Source organism: Marmota monax, unplaced genomic scaffold (genome assembly GCF_021218885.2).
Source record: "Marmota monax isolate L192 unplaced genomic scaffold, Marmota_monax_Labrador192_F-V1.1 WCK01_AAM20220418_F8-fsc00041, whole genome shotgun sequence".
In the NCBI taxonomy this organism is placed as follows: Eukaryota; Metazoa; Chordata; class Mammalia; order Rodentia; family Sciuridae; genus Marmota; species Marmota monax.
The window spans coordinates 10,954,519-10,977,542 of record NW_026695238.1 but is presented as its reverse complement, the minus strand read 5'-3'; the positions used below and the strand labels follow the sequence as shown (position 1 = coordinate 10,977,542).

The 23,024-nt window shown below is 41.6% G+C and overlaps 1 protein-coding gene and 1 long non-coding RNA gene across 9 annotated transcripts; one reads left to right on the top strand and one right to left on the bottom strand.

The window, feature by feature from the left end:
• Positions 1 to 2,214: 2,214 nt before the first annotated feature.
• LOC131423984 (uncharacterized) lies at positions 2,215 to 12,733 on the bottom strand. 8 transcript variants are annotated; one of them, XR_009226276.1, is made up of 6 exons: positions 12,412 to 12,733; positions 11,730 to 12,310; positions 9,496 to 9,538; positions 4,086 to 7,054; positions 3,614 to 3,669; positions 2,215 to 2,549 (listed from the first exon to the last, which is right to left on the bottom strand). It is a non-coding gene; the product is annotated as an uncharacterized LOC131423984 (long non-coding RNA). The 8 variants fall into 8 exon arrangements; XR_009226277.1 differs by lacking the exon at positions 11,730 to 12,310 and having other exon boundaries at positions 9,496 to 9,574; positions 12,412 to 12,727; XR_009226275.1 differs by lacking the exon at positions 11,730 to 12,310 and having other exon boundaries at positions 12,412 to 12,727.
• A 274-nt stretch (positions 12,734 to 13,007) lies between these two features.
• On the top strand, positions 13,008 to 14,805 carry LOC124089749 (thiamine transporter 2-like). The gene is made up of 2 exons (XM_046439980.1): positions 13,008 to 13,027; positions 13,104 to 14,805. Exons 1-2 carry the CDS (start codon positions 13,008 to 13,010, stop codon positions 13,996 to 13,998), a joined length of 915 nt encoding a protein of 304 aa, XP_046295936.1. The 3' UTR covers positions 13,999 to 14,805.
• Positions 14,806 to 23,024: the final 8,219 nt, after the last annotated feature.

Sequence of the window (23,024 nt, the reverse complement as noted above, 5' to 3'; positions counted from 1 at the left end):
CCTTCCTGAAGCACCCACTTAGGGTTTAGTGTGAGTGAGGCAAGAGTCCAGAAAATGCTGCTAGGGAGCCCCCCAAATACCACCCCCAGGGCTCAGGAATTAGCCCTGGGCTCTCTCCAGACCAGTACTCACAGCTTCATCTGTCAGGATCGGGCTCTGGACCACAGGGCACCATTCACTTCCTACTTGTGAAGAGAAGTAAACAATTGTGGTGACAAAATGGGAAGAAGAAAAGGGAGGAAGGAAAAAGAAGGATTTCAAACTGTGCTGAGCAATGACCATAAATAAGCCAGACATGCGCTAAGCTTGGTAAATGCACATATCTCTTTTCTGTCCTTGCAGAATTCCTATGAGGCCTCTATTACGACCCTTATAAAATGAGACAATTGGGATTCAGTAAATTTTCCATTTATTTTAAAGTATTTATTAAGCCCTACTCTGCCCTGTTTGGCAAACAGCATTAGCAGATTCAATCCCTGATGTCATGGAGCTTACAGCCCCAATGGGGACCTCAGTTAATTCAATAAGTGCAATAATGAATCTACATGTCACCAACTAAGAAACAGACTCAGTCAAAAGACTACCTATGAGAAGACAAAGGAACCTGACTTTGACTGGAGAGTTAGAGAAAATATCTCTGAGGAAACAACACCTAAGCTAAGCACTAGAAATTAAAAGTAGGCAAGCAAGGCAGAAGGTGAGGGGAAAGGTCCCATTCTCTGTAAGAGCATGTGCAAAGGCCCTGTGAAAGAAGATAGCATGATGTGCTTAAAGAACTGAAAGGGAACCAATAGGGCAAACAGGAGAGAAAGAATGGCTCAGGATAACACTACTGAGAGGGAGCAGGAGGCAGAATGAACATGGTCTGTTAGGCCATGATAGGGAGGATTTTTAAATAAAATACAGTAATTATTTTTGTATTTGGAAAGATCCCACTGGCTACTGAGTGGAGAATGAGTAGGAGGCAGGGCCCGAGGACTTAGGAGGAGGGCAGTTAACAGACCCATTGTGTCCCTGCATCCCTTATGTAGGACGCCTATAAAAACTTAGCTGAGCAACAAAGTTACCAGTGATAGATTCAATTTAAGTTTTTATAGGTGTCCTACATATGGGACCCAGGACATAATGGGTTACCGGACACCACGGTGTCGACACCAGGAGATGTGAACTAGAAGTGGAAAGGAGAAAGTATCTGAGGACTAAGGTAGCCCTGGTAGAACGTGGGGAAGCATTAAAGACAGAGTAGCAGGAGGGGAAACGTCTAGATTTGGGGCGGTGCCATTGTTCTGATGGAGAACCATGGAAGAGGCTGAGGTTGGGGGGTTGTTTAAGTGAACATGCTGCACTTAAAATGCCCTTGAGCCTCCCCAGTGCAGATGCCCGTAGGCCTTAGAGCACAGGTCCCGGATGCTGAGACACAGGCATCAGAGGTGGCAAGGCAGGCCAGGAACAGGGATGGAACTGCAGAGACAGAGGAACAAAGTGAGGTGAGGAGAGGGTCCAGGAGGACGCTTGGCGGAGTTCCAATTTGGGCTCATTTAGAGAAGCAGGAACACGCACAGTGACCTAGGGGAGGCTGGGGGAAGAGGAACACCAAACGCACTCTGGCTGGGATATTGCCAAGGAAAAAGCTTATCTGAAGCAGGAAGGAGTGACCGATAGTGTCAAATGACACTGAAAAGCGAACTAGTCGCCTGCTGACATGCTTTCATTGGATTTGCAAATGAGCAAGTTACTTTTGAGGTTATGAAGAGGATCCTTTCGGAGGAGTTAAGCAAGAGCTTAGTTGACATGAATTGGAACAGTATTTACTTTACCACAGGGAAGAGGATGCTCATCTAATCAGTTTCCAAAAAAAAAAACTATCTTCATCTGGATCCACCTCGTGCAAGAGCAGAGTGGGATTCAGCCAATACCGTGCAATCCTCCTCCCCACGTCCTTCCCCCACCAAGAGCCAGAATTCCACCCAAGATTACACGCTCTTATATGAGCATTCATCTTCCGTGGTGAGCATTATCTCTAGACTTCTTTCAAAGTAAAATTACTCAGGGCTACTTGACTGTCACTAGTTAGTAAGCATAAATACATTTCTAGAAGTGCTTGCAGCTCTCACTGAATGCAGGATCGACCCCTGCACAAGAATCCAGAAGTCAAGTATTTAACACATCATTTCTTTATCACATCACCATTTATTTTCAGGCATTGTTTTACACACACACACACACACACACACACACACACACACACCTCCCTCCACTCCTGCTCTCATGACTTCATGGTCAGCAGGGGAGGAAAAGGTCTTGTGATTCAAAGGCAGAAGATAAAATCTGGTGGCACTGAGCAGGGAGGGGAAGATGAGCCTTATGGTAGGTTGGCAAACTTCAAAACCTCTTTGAAAGGTCCCTGCTTTGTTATCAGTTGGCAGTTCAAGTTACCATTACACCACCTCCTCCAGGGTCCTCTTCCTCTACTGCCTTCCCAGAAGAAACCCTGGACAACATTTGCTGGTCACAAGTGGGTCTGTAAGGTTTCAGATCAGCAGGTGCTTCTTATGAGATGTGGATATTAGAAAATAAAATGCAAAAATGCAAAAAAAAAAAACACAGTATTCTCCACGGTGATTATCTTAACTACAGTCAAACCCACTGTAGGATTCTTTCTCAGAAAATCCTCTAGATAAATATAAATATCCATTATTGAGCATTATTTAAATTTAAACTTCCTGAAGCCGGGAAGAATATTCTCTAACACAACTAGGGTATACAAAAATAAAATGTCATTAAATTTAGACAATTACTAGAAAGGATGAGGTATTATACTTTTAAACTGAGAAATGCAAGTGGGATTTTTTCTACAAATTTATATAATGTTCAATTAATCTGTGTACTATTAGACACTTTTTTTTAACAATTTAAGCACATTTAACTAAAAGACACTTTTTTAACAATTTAAGCACATTTAACATTATTTATATAGAGTTACATACTTATCTACTATTGGTTCTATTTCCTTGGAGACCTCTGACTAATTCGACATATAGTCTTATGTCATGTACCTTGATAGCATTAGTTAATTAATACAAACATGTGTTAATTGAGCACCTAAAAAATGAGAGGTATGTAGCAGGCACCAAGATGGATAAAGTTCCTTCTGTCCTGTTTTTTCTGTTTTAGAGGTAACAACTAACACTAGATAACAATTGTCACTATGTAACAGCTAGTGATAATGCTAGGTAAGAAACAAAGAGTGTTAAAAAGGCCAGGTGCAGTAACACATGCCTATAATCCCAGTGACTGGGGAGGCTGAGGCAGGAGGATCACCAGCCTCAGCAACTTAGTGAGACCCTGTCTAAAAATATAAAAAGGGTTGGGGATGTGGCTCAGTGATTAATTACCCCTAAGTTCAATCCCCAGTACCAAACCCCCCCCAAAAAAGTGTCAAAAAGTAAGTCATTTAGGACAGCGGTCTGATAAGTAGCATTTGAGCACAGTCTGCAGGAAGTGATGGGACACGGCCCACAGGCATCCTGAGCAAGTGTTCCTACAGGTGGAGGGCAAGGCCCTGCAGAGGAATGCATCTGCCTGCCTGGGAACTGTACCGTACGTACCGTACCGTGGGCTGCAGTCAGGAGACAGGTGCTGTCACTTCCTGCAGCCAATCTTTGATTCCTGTGAAAACAGTGAAGAATTATGACCCAAATAGGTGGGTCCTTTCCAGAAACCTCAGAGTCACTTTCCTGGCACGTGTGCTGTGTGCCACACCCTCTCCCAGTGGCTTCCAATGTCCAAATCCAGGCTCTGAGGTGCATCCCAGTAACGGAGCCTGTATAACTTGAACTCAGTGTTCCCCAACTCATTCAGTCTCAAGCCTTATCTCCATTATTAAGAGAACTGAGGTCACTGAATGCACATTTAGACTCAAAGAGCAAATCCTCTCTCGATACCCCAAATTCTCTGAAAAACTGGGAAATAAAACCATACAAATCAAGAGCACCAGCTCTCCAGCTGGGTAGGGATATGACTTTAAAATAAAGAGGAGAGACAGCAGATTTTAAACTTATTTTGAGCAGGAGGACTTTACTTACCTTTGGTTTCCTACGTGGAACATGCCTTAACAAAACAGACACAACCAGTCCACGGATCCAAGCAAGTGTCCGCTGGCCCAGCTGGACAACCCTGGCTGAATGGAGCGGAGCGGGAGGTCAGGCTGCAGCCCATCCCCGTATGCTGTAACACTGCCCTCTGCTGTCATCTTCAAGGGAAGCCATGCTGAAGGGACTGCAGAACCTTCAAGCCTAAGCAGTGGCCCAAACTGCTAATTTCTAAAGGTGGCTCCCAAAGTGAGGACCCCACGGCTGCAGCATCACCTGGGAACTGGTTAGAAGTGAAGATGCTTGGTCCCAAGTCCCATGGGGTAAGTGACTGAGGATGGGGCCCCCCGTCAGTGTGGAAACAAGCCCTCCAGATGAGGAGCAAATTCGCGGATGAGCTCCTCACCCAGTGGCAGTGGTAATAACTTCTGCGCCATTTTGCTTTCAGTTAAGGGGGGGAGGGGGGAGAACAGGCTTGGCAGAGCCTGTCGGAAGCTCCAAAGTTCACAAATACAATTTCTCTACTTGACAGGTGTTCAGCAGGTTTCAATCTGAGCTGTGTTTTCAGTCTCAGTATGAGTTTCGTCCTTTCCAACAATACCCACTGCCAATTTCTTTGTAACACTGCCACGAATAACAAAAGAAGGCTCTAGAAGAAACCTGGTGCTTTAGATTGAATCTGGAATGTCTCCCTCAGGCCCATGTGTTGAAGGCTTGGTTCTCAGCCCAGGGCACTCCTGGAAGGTGGTGAAACTGAAGCAGAATGGCATTAGAGGCCCCTCTGAGATTGACAGCATCATCCCCAGGCTGAGGAGCTGCACCTCACCTGCTGGCCTGGGGGACACCAAGAAGGCTGAGAATGGAGATGGCCAGCTGCCCGGCCTGTCCAGCCCAGCTAACTAGGCTGAGTATGCGTATTTCCTGCTCTGTGTCCCATCTTGCCTCCTTTTCTCTTTTAAAAACTTTCCTCAAGCTCAGAGCCTTCAAAGATGGAACTTTTCAAACAAAAAGTTTATTCTAACTTCCATCAGATCTGACTTGGAACAAAACCCATTTTCATACCAATGTGACTCTCTGGAGCAGCAAGCTGTGGAATGTAGCCTCTTCCCCCAGGAGCTGAGACTGCCACTCCGGAAAAACCTGTAAGAGGTGTGGCCTAGTGGGAGGTCTCCAGATCACTGGGGGCCACTTTTGAAGGGGACTGTGGGATTCCCACAGCCTCTACCACTGAGCCACATCTCCAGGCCTCATCGTTCCTTAAAAGAAAATTTCTATGCTGATAACGCCAGTTGCAAACAACAGGTTTTGCATTGAGAAGTAGAGGCAGACACCCTGTTCAGGCAGCCTGCATTTAACACTGGAGACAGGATGTTCCCTCCAGCCCGAATCTTGGTTCTGGCCAAGCCATGCCACTGTTCTGCTCATGACCAAGGAGACTGGATAAAATGAGTCAGAGCAAATCTGTCACAACTACCCAAAAAACAGCCTCCTTCCCTCCCTGCATCCTTCCTCCTTCCTCAAAGGCTGCCTGAGCACCACGGGTGATGAGACTCTGTTGGCCGACAGCGAGGATCTGCCGCATACGCCCCAGCAGCATCAACCACCCACGCCAGAGACACCTTCATTGCCACCATGATGCACTGTTCCCCAACCTGAAAACTTTAAAGGGAAGCCAAAGCCATAAACACGGGTGTCCTCGAGAAATCAATATTAACTAAATTTACAAATACAGTAACGACTAAGCTATAAAGAGATTAACAACATTTATTTGAAAATTATAATTTTCTTAAAAAGATGGGGCACCTGCAAGGGTTACACACCCCCTTATCCACTCTATCCATTTCCTATAACGTTCAGTTTTTAAAACTTACATTGCAGTCTCTTAGGAGGACATCTCAGTTTTCAAATGCTTACGTGGGGAATTGGCTCATGCCCATTACCTGGCTAAAGATATTTATGGGCAGCTACAAAAATAAACTGGAAGATTTCACCTCACATGTAAATAAAATTTCATCTGTCCCATCTCTTTTTTACAACAATGGAAATATAGAAAGAGAAAACCAGGACAAAGCAGATTTAAGTGAAAAATAATGTTTTTGCAGTGCTGAAGATGGAGGCAAGCCCTCTATCACTGAGTTGCCTCCCCAGCCCTATTGTGTTTCTTGGGCAATTAATTGATCACACATTTTGTGCAAATGATACAAATTCAAATCAGGTTCACTGGAATCTGTATTAGTGCCTACAGTTGCTGTGATTAAGTACCACAAACTATGCATATTAAAACAACAAAAATCTATTGTGTCATAAATCTAATGACTGAAAGTCCTAAGCAAGACGTAGACAGGGCCATGTGCCCTCTGAAACCTGAAGGTGGATTCTTCCTTGAATCTCCGGCTTCAGTGTTGGCCTCAGTCCTCAGCGTTCCCGTCCCGTAGGTGTATCACGCCACTCTATTCTCTGCCCCTGGCTGTCTTCTCGCTTTGTACGTGTCAGTGTCTCTTCTTCATTTCTTATAGGGACACTAGCTATTGATTAGGACCCACCCTACTCCAGCACGACTTCATCTTAACTAATGACATCTGCAAGGCCTCTGTTTTCAGGAAGGTGACATCTGACTTACTGGGGGTTAGGACTTAAACATATCTTTCTGGGGGACACAGTCAACTCTAGCCCTCCAAAATCATGTCCTCCCAATGTGCAAAGTACATGCATCCCATCCCCACACCCTCAAAACTCTTAACTATCCTCCCATCGAATACAAGTCCAAAATGCCATCTAAATATCATCACCTCAAAGTCCCAAATTTCATCATCCAAAGCAGTTATGGATAAGGCTTGGAGCATGATTCATTCTGGGCCAAAATTTCTCTCCAAATATGGACTTCTGGAATCAGAAACAGTTATGTGCTTACCAAATACAATATCTAGGCATAGGATAGATATTTTCCTTCCAAAAAGGAGAATCTGGGAAGAGAAAAGAGGTCATGAATTCCAGCCAAATCCAAAACCTAGGAGGGAAAATCCCATTAGATTCTAAGGCTTGAGAACAGTGCTCTAAGCTCTGATGCTTCTTTCTCTGGGCCCAAGGGGCAGCAGTCCCACCCAGTTGGGCCACTGGGGCAGTGGGCCTACATGAGGAGGTCCTGTTGACCCAAGCCTCTGCACCCAAGGCTCTGGCCTTTAAGTTATTCTTCATTAATTTTGTTCTGTGCCTTTCAGTCCAGACTGGAAATGTTTCTGCTATAGAACTCAAAAACCTTGTCAGCCTCCCTTGCAATCAAAGGGATCCAAGACACCAGACCAGAGGATCGTCCACAGATCTTTCCTGAACAACTGCCTCTCACTTCCTAGCTTCAGCTGAGACCTCTGAGTAGATCCATGAGTCACACACCTCATTTATTTAGCAAACAGTTGTCAAGCCACACTCTTGGCTATGTCTGTAGTGCACTGTCTAGAGAGGCTAAGAACTCTCCAAGTTGCCAGGTGCCAACTCCTTTCTGTGTAGCGGTGCCTGCTTCAATTTCTTTCTCTCTTCTCACATTTTACTATAAACAGCAAGGAGAAATCAGGCTGCACCTTCCACATCATACTTGGAAATCTCCACATACCCAAGTTCATTGTCAGTTACAAGCTTACTTTCTTTCCAATGACACAACCCAAGTCACTCCAGTTCTCTGCTACTTTATAACAATGTCACCTCTCCTTTAGTGTCCAATAACATGTTCTTCCTCCCATCTGAGACTTCACCAGAAGCACCGTGATGTTCATAAGTCTAGCAACATTCTGTACATGGAGATGCAAGGATTCTCTAAAAGACAATGGAAGATCTCTCTGTATCTCTCCTCACCTCTTTCTGAGCCCTTCCCAGAACTACCTTTAATGACTGCATTTCTACCAACAGTCTCTTAAGGTTATCTAGGCTCTTTCTCTCCAAGGCTTCAAAATACTTCCAGCCTCCACCCATTACACAGCCCCAAAAGCCACTTATGTAATTATTATAGCAGTATCCTGTTTTCCAAAATTGATATCAAATAATTCATCAGCCCCTGATGGCCCTGGTGCTAGTTCATGGCATCTAAATAGCAAGAACAGTGATTTGACCATTGAAAATGAACTAGGAGAAAATCTGCCTCATCAGCATTAAAAATGATGCGTTCACACTGCCAGTAAGAAAGGGCAGACCAGTGTTCCTATGGGAGCTGTGTCGAATGGGATGCTGATTTAAGAGATCTGGATAAAAATACCTTCAATGCTGAGTCATGATGAGCTGGAATATAGAGATCATTTTCTTGCAACTCTTTCAAAAGCACAGAGTAAATGTGCACTGAGTTCACTATGGAGAAGTATGTAAATGCATTGGATAAAATATACAAATAGGGAAATATGCATGTGGACAGAATTTTCTGTATTTTGAGCAGAAATAAACTAAACTGCTCAGGTGTTGCCTGCAGTGGACAACTGTGCATCTTGGACAAAAGGATGATTTATGAGTTTTCTTACATAAGTTAGTAGTGATAAAGTACCTTCAGACAATGTAATTCCTTAATCAAACAGCTCTTTTTGCTAACTTAGTTAAAAATAAATTCAGTTTTTCATCAGTCTCTTTTCTTACAACCTTGAAACTGATTACACTTTTTCTTTTTTTTTTTTTTTTGGTGGTGGTGGTGGTACTGGGATGGAACCCAGGTCTCTACACATGCCAATCTACACGCCCAGACCCTGATTACATAGTTTATACAGATGATCAACAATTCAAATTAGCTGGGTCTGGCATTACAAGTTTTTATGTTGTTAGCAATTCATTGGTCCTTGTAACTTTATGGTCAGCTGGGCCTAGACCAGATTCTCAGAGGAAAAAGAGTACTTATTGTATCAGGTACTGTCCTGAGTCCTCTCCTATTGATTCCCTATTTAGAGAAAATCAGTAATTGATCTCATTTACTCCTCACAAATGTTAATGTGGGTAGTTTTTATTTTCTTTTAATCAGTGGGCCTTGGAAACATTTAGGAATTTGAATAATGTCAGACAGCTAGGATCAAATAAAACAGAAATATATCCATACCTACATATATATGGTGACCCACCTTACAGAAATAGCTGGATTGCGTATGAAACCCCCTCCTGCTGAGGAGTAAGCCACCTCTGAGCACCCAGAGTCCCAAGGCTACAGGATACCCTGTCTGAAACAATGCTAGGCTAGTCCAATACCCTGGACCGGAAGTCCACTGCTTTCAAAGGAACCCTCTTCCACAGGAAGGCTAGGAATTTACATTTTAACATCATTAGAAGTAACCAGAGCATTTGTTGGGTAACATTTTAACTGGTTTTCAATGACCTTTGAAGCATCAGATTAAATATTAACTAACAAAAAAGCAGCTACCTGCTTAAAAATTATGCCACTTACCTGGGATTAAAAATCCAGTATTTGAATTTTTTCACAGCTCACTCTTCATCATTAATTTTAGAAAGAGAAAAAAAAATGCCTTGGAATTAGAAGAAAGAACTCTAAGGAAGGACACTTTGAACTTTTCATGTCCAGTTTTTTTGCTCCATTCAATTTCAGATAGACCACATAATCAAAGAATATTGTACGCTTTATGTTTTCAAAGTTCTTCCTAGGTAGTCATTAGTTTTCTATAGACCACAAAGAAAGCCCTTCAATTGAGAGGGGCTGCATAGGCAGAACACTGACAGATAAAATAAAAATACACTGGCTTCTGACAATAAGTGAAGACACCAGCAGGGGGCGAACTTGTTGCCCATCCTAAACTGAGTAGTGGAAATTCCCCATTTAGAGAGAATCAGCCCTCTCTCTGCATGGTCACTTGTTATGTAGGTCTTTTCATTGTGGTCCTGATGAATTCCCTAATCTACTCAAACCCACCAATTCGACCATTTTTGAGTTGGACATTCTGCATTTACAAACAGGCTGCCTCATGAGGTTGGAACCAGTAGTTATTTCTAACATAAAAGCCTGAAGCTAGTCTCCCTGGCCTCAGAAATGGTGAGTGATATTCTGTCCATGCCACTTGGGTACTTTTGCTGGGTCAGACACTGTGTTAAACCCTGGTGACAAAGTTGATCCCAGCTCTCAGGGAGCTGAATGTTCATTTTTGAGTTTAATTCTTAGAAAAAGTGATACCTATGCCGTTTTATAAATCTTTTATACCCCAATGATATTGGCAAAATAATATTGTGTGCATGTACAAATATACAAATAACAACAAATCCCACCATTATGTACAACTATAATGCACCAATAAGTAATGGAAAAAAATCTTTACTCCCCAAGGGCTGCTTTATTCTCTGCATTTAAATGTTCATTAAAATTAGTCTCCACTTAGCAATAGTGACATGTTAAGGAGCTCATGAAGGAGATGAGAGATAGATGCTTAATAAGTGTTTGTTGGTGGATATCTTTCCTGTCTAAAGCTACCAGTCTTACCTTCTCACCTTCCACTGCCTCAGGAAAAATCCCCTGATTTTTGAAACTAAAAGACTAATGGAGGATTTGACTGAGTGACGTGGGCCATATTGTAGGTTTTCATCAGTGACACCATGGATCCAGTTGAAATGAAACTGAATCTTTTCCTACAGTGTTTTTTGGGCAATCATCACTTTTCTCGTTAAGACAAGAAACCAAAAGCAAAGGTTCAAGTTCGTTTCTTGACCTGTGTCATATTTTCATGGTCACGGGGATGTTTTTTTCATTTTTGATAGTACGAGAGGAACACGGAGAATAAAATGCATGTTTTATGAAAAGAAATCAATTGAATTGATGACCAGTCTTCCAACTTGCTTTTAAAATTTTTGTGACAGTTTAACCAAGCATGACTTGTTGCCAAACTTCACCAAGCCATTCCTGGCTTTATCCTATAGTAATTCTCTGCCTATTTGGTTTTTTCTCAATGATGAAACCATCAGAGCCATTTATCATAGTTTATTTAACAGGACTTTACAAAAAATATGAGCCTCAGTGTGCTAAGTTAATTAGTTACAACTATGTCCAACACTTTGGGTAGGAGCAAAATAGCAACACTTCTTATGATCTCAGATGTCAACTTTGTTAAGATGGGCATCAACATGTCTGGGTATCAGTTATGTAAAAATAAAAATTTGAGCTACAACAAAATTGGAGTAGGTGAAAAAATTAAAAACTTACTTTATCTTCTGGCTGTGCAAAACCAAACCTCCAGGAGTTTTTGCTTATTATCGTTAACCTAACACCACACCATCCCCGCTTAGGAATGTAGGACTTAGAGGATAATAGAAGATTTGGGGTGGAGCAGGGCCCAGGGGCAAGTTACCAAAAGTCATGTGAGAAGGCCTCTGAAAATTTCTCCCTCTTTATGAATAAGTATTAGGCTGCTTTTAAATTTCACTCGGGTCAAAGGATCTTAAGAAGCCTCAAGTCGGTGGTTCTTAAAGTGTGGCCCCCAGACACTGCATCAGCATAACCTAGAAACTGGTTAAGATGCAAATTCTCAGACCCAGTCCTGTTTTCTGTTTTTTAACAAACCTTCAGGGTGAATCTGACATATGCTAATTTGAGAACCACTGGTTTAAGCTGTTGAGCAATGATAAGATCAAAGAAGAAACTGTGTTGGTTCATTTTCTTCAGGAAAATAATTTACTAACCTCCATTTTATAGCCTGGTTATTTAGCCAACAGTAATTGGTAAGATCACAACTTTCTCTTCTTTGGCTTCTCTTTCCTCGCCTCCATCCACACCAAGGGGACTGCTCTCCTCTCAGTAAACATGAGTACATGCCAATCTTGGCTGCCATTAGGCGCAAACTGCTTTAGCTGGAAGATTCACTGGGCTGGACCTAGACTCCAGAGACTCAGTAAAGCTGAGCTGGAATGAGACCTTTCCCAGATTAGTAGCTATTTCTAAAATCAAGGAAGAAAGTTCTCCAAACTACAGAAGCACTTGGGTAAAGGTCGACCTGGACTCTCAAGGTCCCAGATTAGGTCAAAGTACATTCTCTGGCTCAGAAAATCAGTGGGTTGAAAATTCAGAGAGAAGAGAGATTTGAGAGGAACTATCCTGCCTCCTTTATGTCATCTTCCATCCATTCATCATTTCCTCTATGGAAACTGAAATACTCACGTTCTACTGCCCCGTTCAGATAATTTGCTCATGCTACCTGTGTTCCATGACAACGTTGGCGGGAGCAAGGGAGCTAAGTAGTTTCTCCTGGTTCCTCCAGAGCAGCCTAAGAAGCCCAGCCAAGAATGGGGAAACACAGAGGAGTGACTCAAACACGCTTCTTTATCTGACTTTCAACCTCAAACCAGTCATTTGTACCATATTTACCTGATGGTCCCGATGGTATCTCAGTGTTACGCTCATTCAAGCACCGATGTGGATCAAAGGTGATGGTGATCAAGTTCTTCCAGTACTGAGTCATCTTTTTTGACCTTTTGATTCTGACTTTGAAGAGGAGTAAGCTATTTTGTTAAGTACCCACAAGCCCAGAACCTCAGCAGTCCTGCATTGCCCTGGATTTTCAAAGTGTAAAAAGATTAACTTGTGCATTCTGGACTCTTTCCCCAACCTCAGTAACTTATGCGGATCAAATTACATTTTTAAAAAGTTAACAGCAGGTGACTCATCTAAGAGCATGGAAAAACAAGCTCTTTTTCAACATTGGTAGAAAGAGTGAGAAAAAGGCACTGCAGAGACAGAGGCCAAGGATCTTCTCCCCTGCCTCCTCCTCCTCCTTTTCTTCCTCTTCCTCCCCCTCCACCTTCCTGGAGGTATGAAGCCACCGGTTACAAATATCTGTCATTTTCCAACTTGTTTCCTTGAATTTGGGTTTTGTGTTGCTTTTCAACATATTGTCAGAACTTCTTGTAAAGTATGAACTCGGACCCACTTTGGCAGAGGCCAAGCAATGTGTCCAGGGATTGATGCACGTCATCTTAACCATGTCTGTGACAGAGACCCACAGTTCAGTTCACTTCCTGGTAGTTCTGCCCTCGCGCTCTCCACATTTAATTTTGCAGAACACAAAAGACAACTAACTTTCCACTTCGGACCTACTCTTACCTGGTGCTGCTGCTCCCCGTGTTTGTCCTCACTGATTACGTCCGCTACAAGCCGGTCATCGTCTTACAGGGGATAAGCTTCATCGTCACCTGGCTGCTGCTCCTGTTTGGCCAAGGAGTGAAGATCATGCAGCTTGTTGAATTTGTCTATGGTCTGGTCTCGGCCACCGAGGTGGCCTACTATGCCTACATCTACAGTGTGGTCAGCCCAGAGCACTACCAGAAGGTGAGCGGCTACTGTCGGAGTGTCACGCTGGTGGCCTACACAGCGGCCTCGGTGCTGGCCCAGCTCCTGGTTTCCCTGGCAAACGTGTCCTACTTCCACCTCAATGTCACCACCTTGGCCTCTGTCTCCGTGGCTTTCTTCTTCTCGCTCTTTCTGCCAATGCCCAAGAAGAGCATGTTTTTCCACGCAAAACCCAGCAAACAAGCTTCTCAGAAGACACCAGGACAGACTGCTGTCCTAGAGGAAGCCCATAGAGGTGACGAAGCAGCCCACCAAGAAGCAGGCACCCTTTCCAGGCATGGGGAGGAGAGCCAGCCCAGCAGCCCCAAGCCCAGACATGAGGCTTTGAGGAGCAGCGTGCAGTGGTTCCAGGATCTGCGGGAGTGCTACTCCTCCAAGCGTCTTTTCTACTGGTCCCTGTGGTGGGCTCTTTCCACAGCGGGTTTTAACCAGGTTTTGAACTATGTGCAGATCCTGTGGGATGACAAGGCCCCATCCCAAGATTCCTCCATCTATAATGGAGCAGTAGAAGCCCTTGAAACCTTGGGGAGTTGGTATGCAAGACTTTATCTTATCCATGTGCAGAAAATGTGCATAATATATGTAGCTGAGATACTCCATGGTTAAAAAAAATAAAATAAAAAAATAAAAACAGTTAGGCTATTTGGAAATAACTGTAATGAGTGTATTTTAGTGATGTGGAGCCCTGAGAAGAGAAAGCTCATGAGACCTCCGATTACAAGACCTAAGGTTAGGAAGAGTATACAGCATGTGGTTAATGTGACATATTTGCTATTTATATGGAAGAGGACTACTGAATCAATGGGGAAAAACGCTGTCTCAAGTTTTTATCCATGTTCTATCACTTCCAAAGTGGGCAAGTCAATTAAAACTCCAGTTTAATCCATTCTGTTCTCCTAAAAGGCCAGAACAATACTGGCTAGCTTCCTTCATAAGATTACTTTTAAGACCAAAAGGGATCTTCATGTAAAGGTAATTGTATATTGTAAGGTCGGTCTTAAGTGAAAAACAGAGTTTTTGTTAATTTTTAATACAAAATGAATTATTAAGCATTCGAACTGTAATCTTGGATAACACCGTGGTATTGATTTCAACACTGAATACTAGATTGTTTGGAAAAAAAATAAGACTTTAGTTACAAAATTCAAAAGAGGCAGCTAATGTCATGAAAGACTGATGAAGCTCTACCTTTCCCTAAAGACATCAGTGACAAGGTAGCATCCTACTGACCAAATGTGGCCTGTCCTCGGACAGCTGGAGGTTTCCGATTGAACCATCAAGACCCCTTCCTTCCTCTAGTCTTTCACCAACTCTAGTCTTTAGCTGTCATTTGCAAGCTGTTGACATGAGGTGGGCAAACTGAGCCATGGCACACACTACAGTGTGCAGTGCACGCTGTAGAAAAACAGCAACGATATGTGACAAGAATTGTGAAAAATAATAATAAACAGAAAAAGATTTGTGGCTTATAGTCCAAAGTGATAGGGGACAGAGAGATGTGAACAGAAGGTTAAGGGAATATTTCTGTAACTGGGCTCACTGTGCTGACCGCTACATGCTTTCTTTTCTAAGAAGCAATTTAAGCAGTCTTGCCTGGCTTAAGTGGACACGATATGTCACATTCCTCAGCAAACTACCTGTTATCTACAAGAGAAATGCATGCCCCAAATAATGTCGATAAAAGAAACCCAAGTTGCCCTGAAGGGGGAGACTTTGTGACCCTTTTCATAGCCCAGATCCCAAGACTCGGGGAGATAAGGATAATTCCTCCTAACCAAAAAATCTGTAAGAATTCGTAGTAAAGAATCCAATTAGAACAATTCAGCATGGACCAAAATAACCTAGGGTTGCCATGGCCGTGGGGACTTGGAAGTGTGATGTCACCTTGCTGCCAGTCAAATCTCAAGAGGTGGACCTAGCTGGAACTTTCTGGAAATTTCTCTGGGATCCTTAATAAAACTGGGGTGCAGGAGATGCCCACTGTGCCTCTCCTTTCTGAGAGGACCCACTCTTTCCCTTGAGAGTGTCCCTTTCTTTTGTCTTGTCCTTTCAGTACACTCAGTTCTATTACTCTGAGCAACGTGTCTGAAATCTTTCTGATTTGATTGAAAAATCAGGGTTGGCAGTGGGTAGGGGGATCTTTGAACTGCCTCAGTTTCCTGGAAGGGCCCAGGTCTGTAACAAAAGCATAAATTGGCCCTGTACCGATTATAGATCTTGAACAATTCAGTGGGGTTGCTGACCAAGGTCTTATTTCCTTCCTTTTTTCCTTCCTTCCTTTTTTTCTGTTTCGGAGGATCTAATCCAGGACCTTGCATATGCTGGGCAAGTGCTTTACCACTGAGCAGTACTCCCAATCTGACCAATATTTAAATCAAAGAGTCAGGTAAGACTGTGTAAGATAGGGTGGGTGGGTGAGGGGGTAATGTAAGGAGCATATCAGCTCACAAGGATGCATTCCATCTAGTGAAAATTCTGTTCACATCCAAATACATGTGATGGGCAGTATATAAATTTTTTCCTCTGCAAGAGATTTGGCTAACATATTTCAAAGATTTCAAATCAATAACTTTAATAATTATGTTGTTTCTTTCCTTAACTGTATATCTGTTGTCTTCTGATTTATCTGCAAGAATAACAGTGAATTCTGAAACTTCCCCTCCCATCTCCACAGCCAGGCTGTTTGGCTGTCCTGCATGATTTTCTGTCTGGCTTTATGCATATTTTTTCACTATTGTTGGTAAGAACCAGGGACAAGCCTCCTCCTAAGAAGTAGTAATTATTGATTGTGGTGATAGTGCAACAGAAGACCAGGAGCACACCAGGTGGGGCGGGGCAAGGCAAGGTGTGAGGTGGCAGGCGAGGCAGCCCCTTGTGGTGGGTAGGAGCCGGTGCCAAGAATTCACTTTACTGCTTTCCCTGGAGTTGGATGGTGTCTGCTTCATCCCTGTTCAATTAGAGATGGATTTCTGATGTTGCATTTTACCCAGTAGGAAAAAGGCAGGAAGATTCGGTGGCCTGGGAGGGCCCTGAGAATCTCGCTGGTGCTTGAGGGTTTCTAGATCCAGTACCCAACTTTGAACCCTCTCCTGAACTTTCTGCTTGGTCAAAATGTCCCTCCATCTAAGAAGCTGAGGTATTTTGGGGTTTTTTAGATACTTGTCCCTTCCCAGCTTATGTTTTGTCATGACTGAAACACTTTTCCAAAGAAAGGAGGTGCAGGGAGGGACAGGCAAAGTGTCCCAGGCACCGGTGCTCCAGGGGGTGCTAATGCAAGTCCTACTGGCCTAAGATAAGAAGGGCAGAGCCCAGAGATGTCTTTGAAGTTACCCCAACAATGCACATGTATTTTCCTGACATAACAAAGCTCTCACATCAAATGAGACTTTGAAGATATTTATTCTGAACTTGGGTTGTTCCACACCAACCTAGGTATTGGAAGTTTCAGGATCCGTTGTTAATAGTCTCCTTTCCCTTTCTGAAAGTTCCCATTTGACTTCTAGAAACCTTCTTTAAGATTTGATCATATTAAGCTCATTTCCACTGTAAATACTTGCTCCTGGGGAGAAGTGGGGGTAGATTCGCCCCCCAGTCCTGTGATACACTCTTACTTGAGACATGTATAGAAAAGGTAAAATTCCAGCAAAGTCAGTGCCTGAAACTCTTTAGACTCAAATGATTTTTAGTATCCTTGTAATAGCAAGGACCCAGTGTCAAATTTTTAGGCAAAAACCACAAATTCTGGTTGCTAAAAGGCCTCACATTAAATTAAGCCGGGTCTTTAAGAAAGAAGGCTGGAAATGGTATGAAAGCTGACAGCTGTCTGCTCAGCTCTGCACATTGTAGGAACACACCAGAAGACATCTATTTAATGCACATTTTAAGATGAGTTTCTCCTGGGATGGGCCCATAGCCACATGTGCTTCCCAACACATGGTGAGTTAGGTCAGAGCTTGGGTCAGTGTTTCCATCCTCAGCATATTGATGTTTGGAGTTGAATAATCCTTTGCTGGGGTGGAGGAGCTGTCCCACACATTGTACGATGTGTGGCCACATCATCAGCCTCTGAATCCTAGATGCAGGATGTCCCTCATCATGACAACCAAATACATCTTCACATATAGCCGCCGTCTAGGCCCCAGAAAGAAAAGTACTCCTAGTTAAGAAGGGCTGACTAGAGATAGAGTTAGATTAGGGTTAGGGTCAGCAGCCCCTCATAACTCTTACCCTGTTATATTAAAACTAAACATTTATTAGTTTAATGTATCCCTCTAGGCTGCATAGTTTTTAAGAGCAGGGGCACCAAATTCACTACCATATTGTGCCATAAAGAAGCTAGAAAATACTTGAAGCGTAAGTGAATGAATGAATGAGCAAGTAAAGAAAGGAAGGTTCACACAAATAGTTGGGAGAGTATTTAGAGAAAATTCTTGAAAAGCAGTTTGGTATCTGTCAGGTATCTTTAGGCAACTCTTTAAATGATGTTATAGAAAGAGAAAACTGAGACGAAGGCAAAGGGGGAGATCTTGGGTAAGAGGGCAGGTGGAAAGGTTATGGGAGTCCAGAGAGAGCACCTCAGATTAGACAGCTCCAGACTGGAGATCTTGGACGCCTCCCTCCAATGGCCAGCCTCCCTCCAATGGCCACGTGGTCACAGTTCCCCATCTCTCACCTTCTGCTTTATCTTGCCAAACTTGAATCAGGCTCCTCTTTTTGCTACAGGCTCCTAAACCCCACTGGCCTCAACCCTGAGCAAGCAAAAAACTTGAGGAATGTGTCCCCTTATCAGCACCCCCTGGGAGTGGACTGACCAAGGCAGGACACTTTCCTGTCTGGGCTCAGGGAGCATTTCCCCCTGAATGTCCAACTCCCCCTGCAGGGATTCTGCTGATCTCTGCCTGCCCCTTCTTTCCCCTATAAAAAAACACCCTTTTTCTGTTTGTTTTGGGGACACTGGCAGATTTCTGCCACCAGAACATTGTCCCTATTGCAGTCATCTCTCTTCTAAATAAAAGCTTCTTCCTAAGTCCAGATTCTTTTTTACTTGACACCAGGTTTTTGCACCTAAATTTTATGACCTTCAAAGGGAAGAGGAAAGAAAACAATGGGCTCCCCAGGTCCTTTCCAGGTTATGGATTTAAGGGCACGCAAACCCCGTTGATTTATTTCAAACTCTAGGAGAACGAGACTGAGTGATTTTTCATTTAAAATGTGCAGTAAGTCAGGTTTTTTTTTTAACACTGAAAGTGGATCAACATTTCTATAATATGGAAGACACTAACAAGATACAGTATAAGTCGATTCCTTTCTTTTCAGGGACTATGGCAGCCCTCACAGTGGTCTACTGAAATTAACTGAAATCTGGGAAAGCTGGTCTCTGGGACCTTGTCTGCAGCAGATGAGGTCTCACTGTTCCTCGTGCATTCACACCAAATATCTGGGTATGTTATGCTTAGTCTTTGGCATTCAAGTCAGATTACGTGCTTCTTATAACCACTGCAGTGTTTATTATGTCTTTCTTTTAACAGTCTAAATCTGAAGCAACAAAATGTGTTTATGCATTCCTTCTGAATGGCCTTTTGCAATGCTACGGCAAATGCTTCCTACAAGAGACAATGGGGATGTGGCTCAAGCGGTAGCACACTCGCCTGGCATGCGTGCGGCCAGGGTTCGATCCTCAGCACCACATACAAAAAACGAAGATGTTGTATCTGCCGATAACTAAAAAATAAATATTAAAAAAATATATTAAAAAAAAAAGAGACAATGGGACTATATTCTTATTTTAGTCAAATTTCACTTAGTACTTGATTAAGACTACTAATCAGGGGAACAAAGTAAAGTGCTCACAACTAATAAGCAATGACATACTTTCTGCTTTTGATTTTGTCTTATTTGGCAACATAATATAATAGGATGTGATTTGGTGGAGTTTTGACTTAATTTAGTTTCCACTCCCAATTTTCCTTGCCTACTTGAATCATCAGAGAGCATTTAAGCTACTTCTTTTTGAAACAACATACCAGATATCCTCAGGACTGTTCTAGAAGTGTAGCTATTCTACAAAACTATATACAAACATAACAACTATCACATCAAAGTTTAAAATATTAAAAATTTAATGCAGATTAATTAAAAAGGTAAGAAAACAAGTAAAGGAGGCAAGGCATGCTGCTGGATGGACATGTGAAGCACAGGACATCGCCCCTCACTTCCTGGTTATTTTTCTGAAAGCATTTCCCTTGACATAACAGTAAAGCAATGAAAGTAAAAAACTACTAACCTAGAATTTTATACTTGGCAAAATATTCTCCAAAAAATAAAGCAAAATAAGGGCATTCTGGGACAAACAAAAATTTGGCAAAATTGTTGTGGCTCACACTAGAAGAAATACTGAAGGGAGTTCTTTAGGCACAAGAACTTGGAATGGGATGGCAGCAATGCAGGAAAAATAACAGGAAGGGTGGATACTGAGTAAATTGAAGGACATTTTGATTTTTAAAACAACAATAATAGTGTTTCTTCCTTTGAAAATATAGGTAAGAGCCAGGCGTGGTGGTGCATTCCTATAATCCCACCAACTCAGGAGGCTGAGGCAGGAGGATCAGAGTTCAAAGCCAGCCTCAGCAAAAGCAAGGCGCTAAGCAACTCAGTGAGACCCTGTCTCTAAATAAAATGCAAAATAGAGCTGGGGATGTGGCTCAGTGGCTGAGTGCCCCTGAGTTCAATCCCCAGAACACCCTCAAAATAAAAAAATAAATAATAAAAATATAAGTAGAATTAAAATCTAGAACAACACAAAAGGAAGCAGAAGTAGTGGATTAAAGTACTGCAACGTCCCTGTATTGTCAAAAAATTGTTTAAAAAAAAGTAGACTCTACTACTTCAAAAATACACAACTTAATCTCTATGGTAACCACTAAAAATATAAAATTAAAATAATTTTAAACTTAATTAATACAACAAAAGGCAAGAAAGAAAAGAATGAGCCCAGACCAGGCAGGACAAACAGAAAGCCCCAAAAGAGGTGGCAAATTTAAAAGCAAATAGATCAATAAGATCATTAAAATGTGCCTGAACCATTTTCTCTAAGCACATGAAAAAAAAAATTCAACTAAATGAACTAAAAATAATCAAAAACCGAACTATTTTGCTCTTTTATTAATTAATTCATTGGTTTGTCTCTATTTGTTTTTGTAGCACTGGGGATCAAACACAGAGCCTTGCACACACCAAGCTAAGCAAGCCTCTACCACTGAGCTACATCCTCAGCCCTATGTGGCTTCAAACACTTCTTGAAAATAAGGGCTCCAGAAGGTTGAAAGCTGAAGGATTGGGAAAGCTATACCATGCAAACACTAACCAAAGGGAAGCTAGTTTAGTGATCCTAATATCAGACAAGCAAACAATAATACAAGAGTGATTTGTCTTTTTACTATGGTAAATTTAATAATGAATGTATAATGGTAAAAGGGTTAATCAATCTGTACATAATATCTTAAACAAAATAGATTAAGCAAAACCTGACAAAACTCAAATGAGAAATTAAAAAGTCCACATTTATAGTTGGAAATATGAGCACAACTCTTTCAAGAATAGAGACAAAAATGTCAATAGGAAGACTTATCTTTATGTTCAATACATTCCCAACAAAGATGTGGATACTGCACTCAGTGGCTGCAGAGTAAACAATTCCTTTCAAGAAGACAAGGAATTCTGACCAGAACCAAGCTCCTACACTGGGTTAGAAAGTAGCTCTCAACAAATTTCAAACAGAATATGTATTCTGATAATCACGATGAAGCTAAAATCATTAACAAATTTGTGATTTTAAAATAGCCAAATGTTTTGAAATTCTAAAAAGAACACAGTCAAAAATGAAATTATCGTCAAGATTAGAGAACAATTTGAAGTGATTGATAGCGAAAATATGAAAATCGGAATTTATATCACATAGCTGAACAGTGAGAAGGAAGAAGCATAGAGCCTAGGATGCATTTCTTTTAAAAAAGAAAGAATAAAGTCAAGTTACTTAAACATATATCACCAAATGTTAAAAGAGAATAGCAAATTAAATTTAAAGCAAAAAGAAGAAAATGATAGAGAAAAGCAAAAAATTAATCAATAGAATAGAAAAGAGTATAATATAAATCAGAAAAATCAAATTAGTCATTTGAAAAGACCAATAACTGTGGGAAAGTCTGTTTGTGGAAAAAGGAGGGAAAACACAAGCTATTATATCAAGAATGAAAAAGAAGACGCAATTACATATCTTTCAAATACTGAAGAGACAATAATAGATTTTATTACTAACTTTATGCCAATAAACTTGAAATTTTTGATGAAATGCACAAATCTCTGTTAAAAATCACAATTTTCTAAAATGTGCACAAGAAGGAATAAAAAGCCTCAAGAATCCTATTAAATAAACTTAATCCTTAAATAAAAATCTTCACTGAAAGAAAGCTCCAGTCCACCTTGGCTTCACAAATAAAAGATGTGAAATATTCGAGTAAGAAATCATGCTAGTCTTATATAAATATTGACAAGGAATGCTTCCCAGTTTGTTTTATTGGATAAACATAACTTTCTTGCCAAAAGCTGCTGCAGACATTCCAAGAAAAGGAAATTACAGGTTATTCTCTCATGAACATACGTGCAAAAACAGTAGCTGAACAAAATAGTAGCTAGTCATATGCAACTTTAGAGTTGTCCCTGTTACAACAGGGTTTGCATCTGCTGATCAAAAATTTTGACAAAAAAAATGCATCTGTACTGAACATATGTGGATTCTTTGTTCTTGTCACTATTCTCTTAACAATACAATATAACAAGTATTTACATCATTTACATTGTATTAGATACTATGAGCCATTTAGACACAACTTAAAGTATCAGGAAGATATGTGTAACTTGTATGCACATACATGCCACTTTATATAAAAGATTCAAGCAGGGCTGGGGCTGTAGCTCAGTCAGTAGAGTGCTTGCCTAACATGTATGAGGCACTGGGTTCAATCCTCAGCACTCCATAAAAATAAAATGAAGGTATTGTGTCTATTTACTATAAAAAATATTAAAAAAAAAAAAAAAAGATTCAAGCATGTACAGGCTTGGATGTCTTTAGAGGTCCTGGAACCAATTTCCCATAGATACTGAAGGACAATTGTGTATTTAAAAACAATGATATAGCATGGCAAGTTTGGTTTATTGCAGAAATACCACACCACATTAACTAAATATCTGTAAGACAACTTATATGACTCGTGAGATTAACAGAATATGGAAGAACTAAGTGGATATATCATGATCGAGTTAGATGCAGAGAAAGCCCTCAGTAAAACTTAAGTCATTCAAGAATTAAACATAAATAAATAAATAAATATCTCTTCAAAAATTAGAGATACCAGTCACAGTGGCATGCGTCTGTAATCCCAGTGATTTGGGAGGCTGAGACAGGAGGATGGCCAGTGTGTGGCCAGTGTGTGGCTACTTAGTCACTATCAGTGCTCACGTTCAAGACCCTGTAAATAAAATTTTTAAAAAGGGGTGGGGATGTGGCTCGATGGCAATGAACTCCTGTGTTAATTCCCAGTACCATCCCCCCTCCAAATTAAGAATAAAAAGAGGGA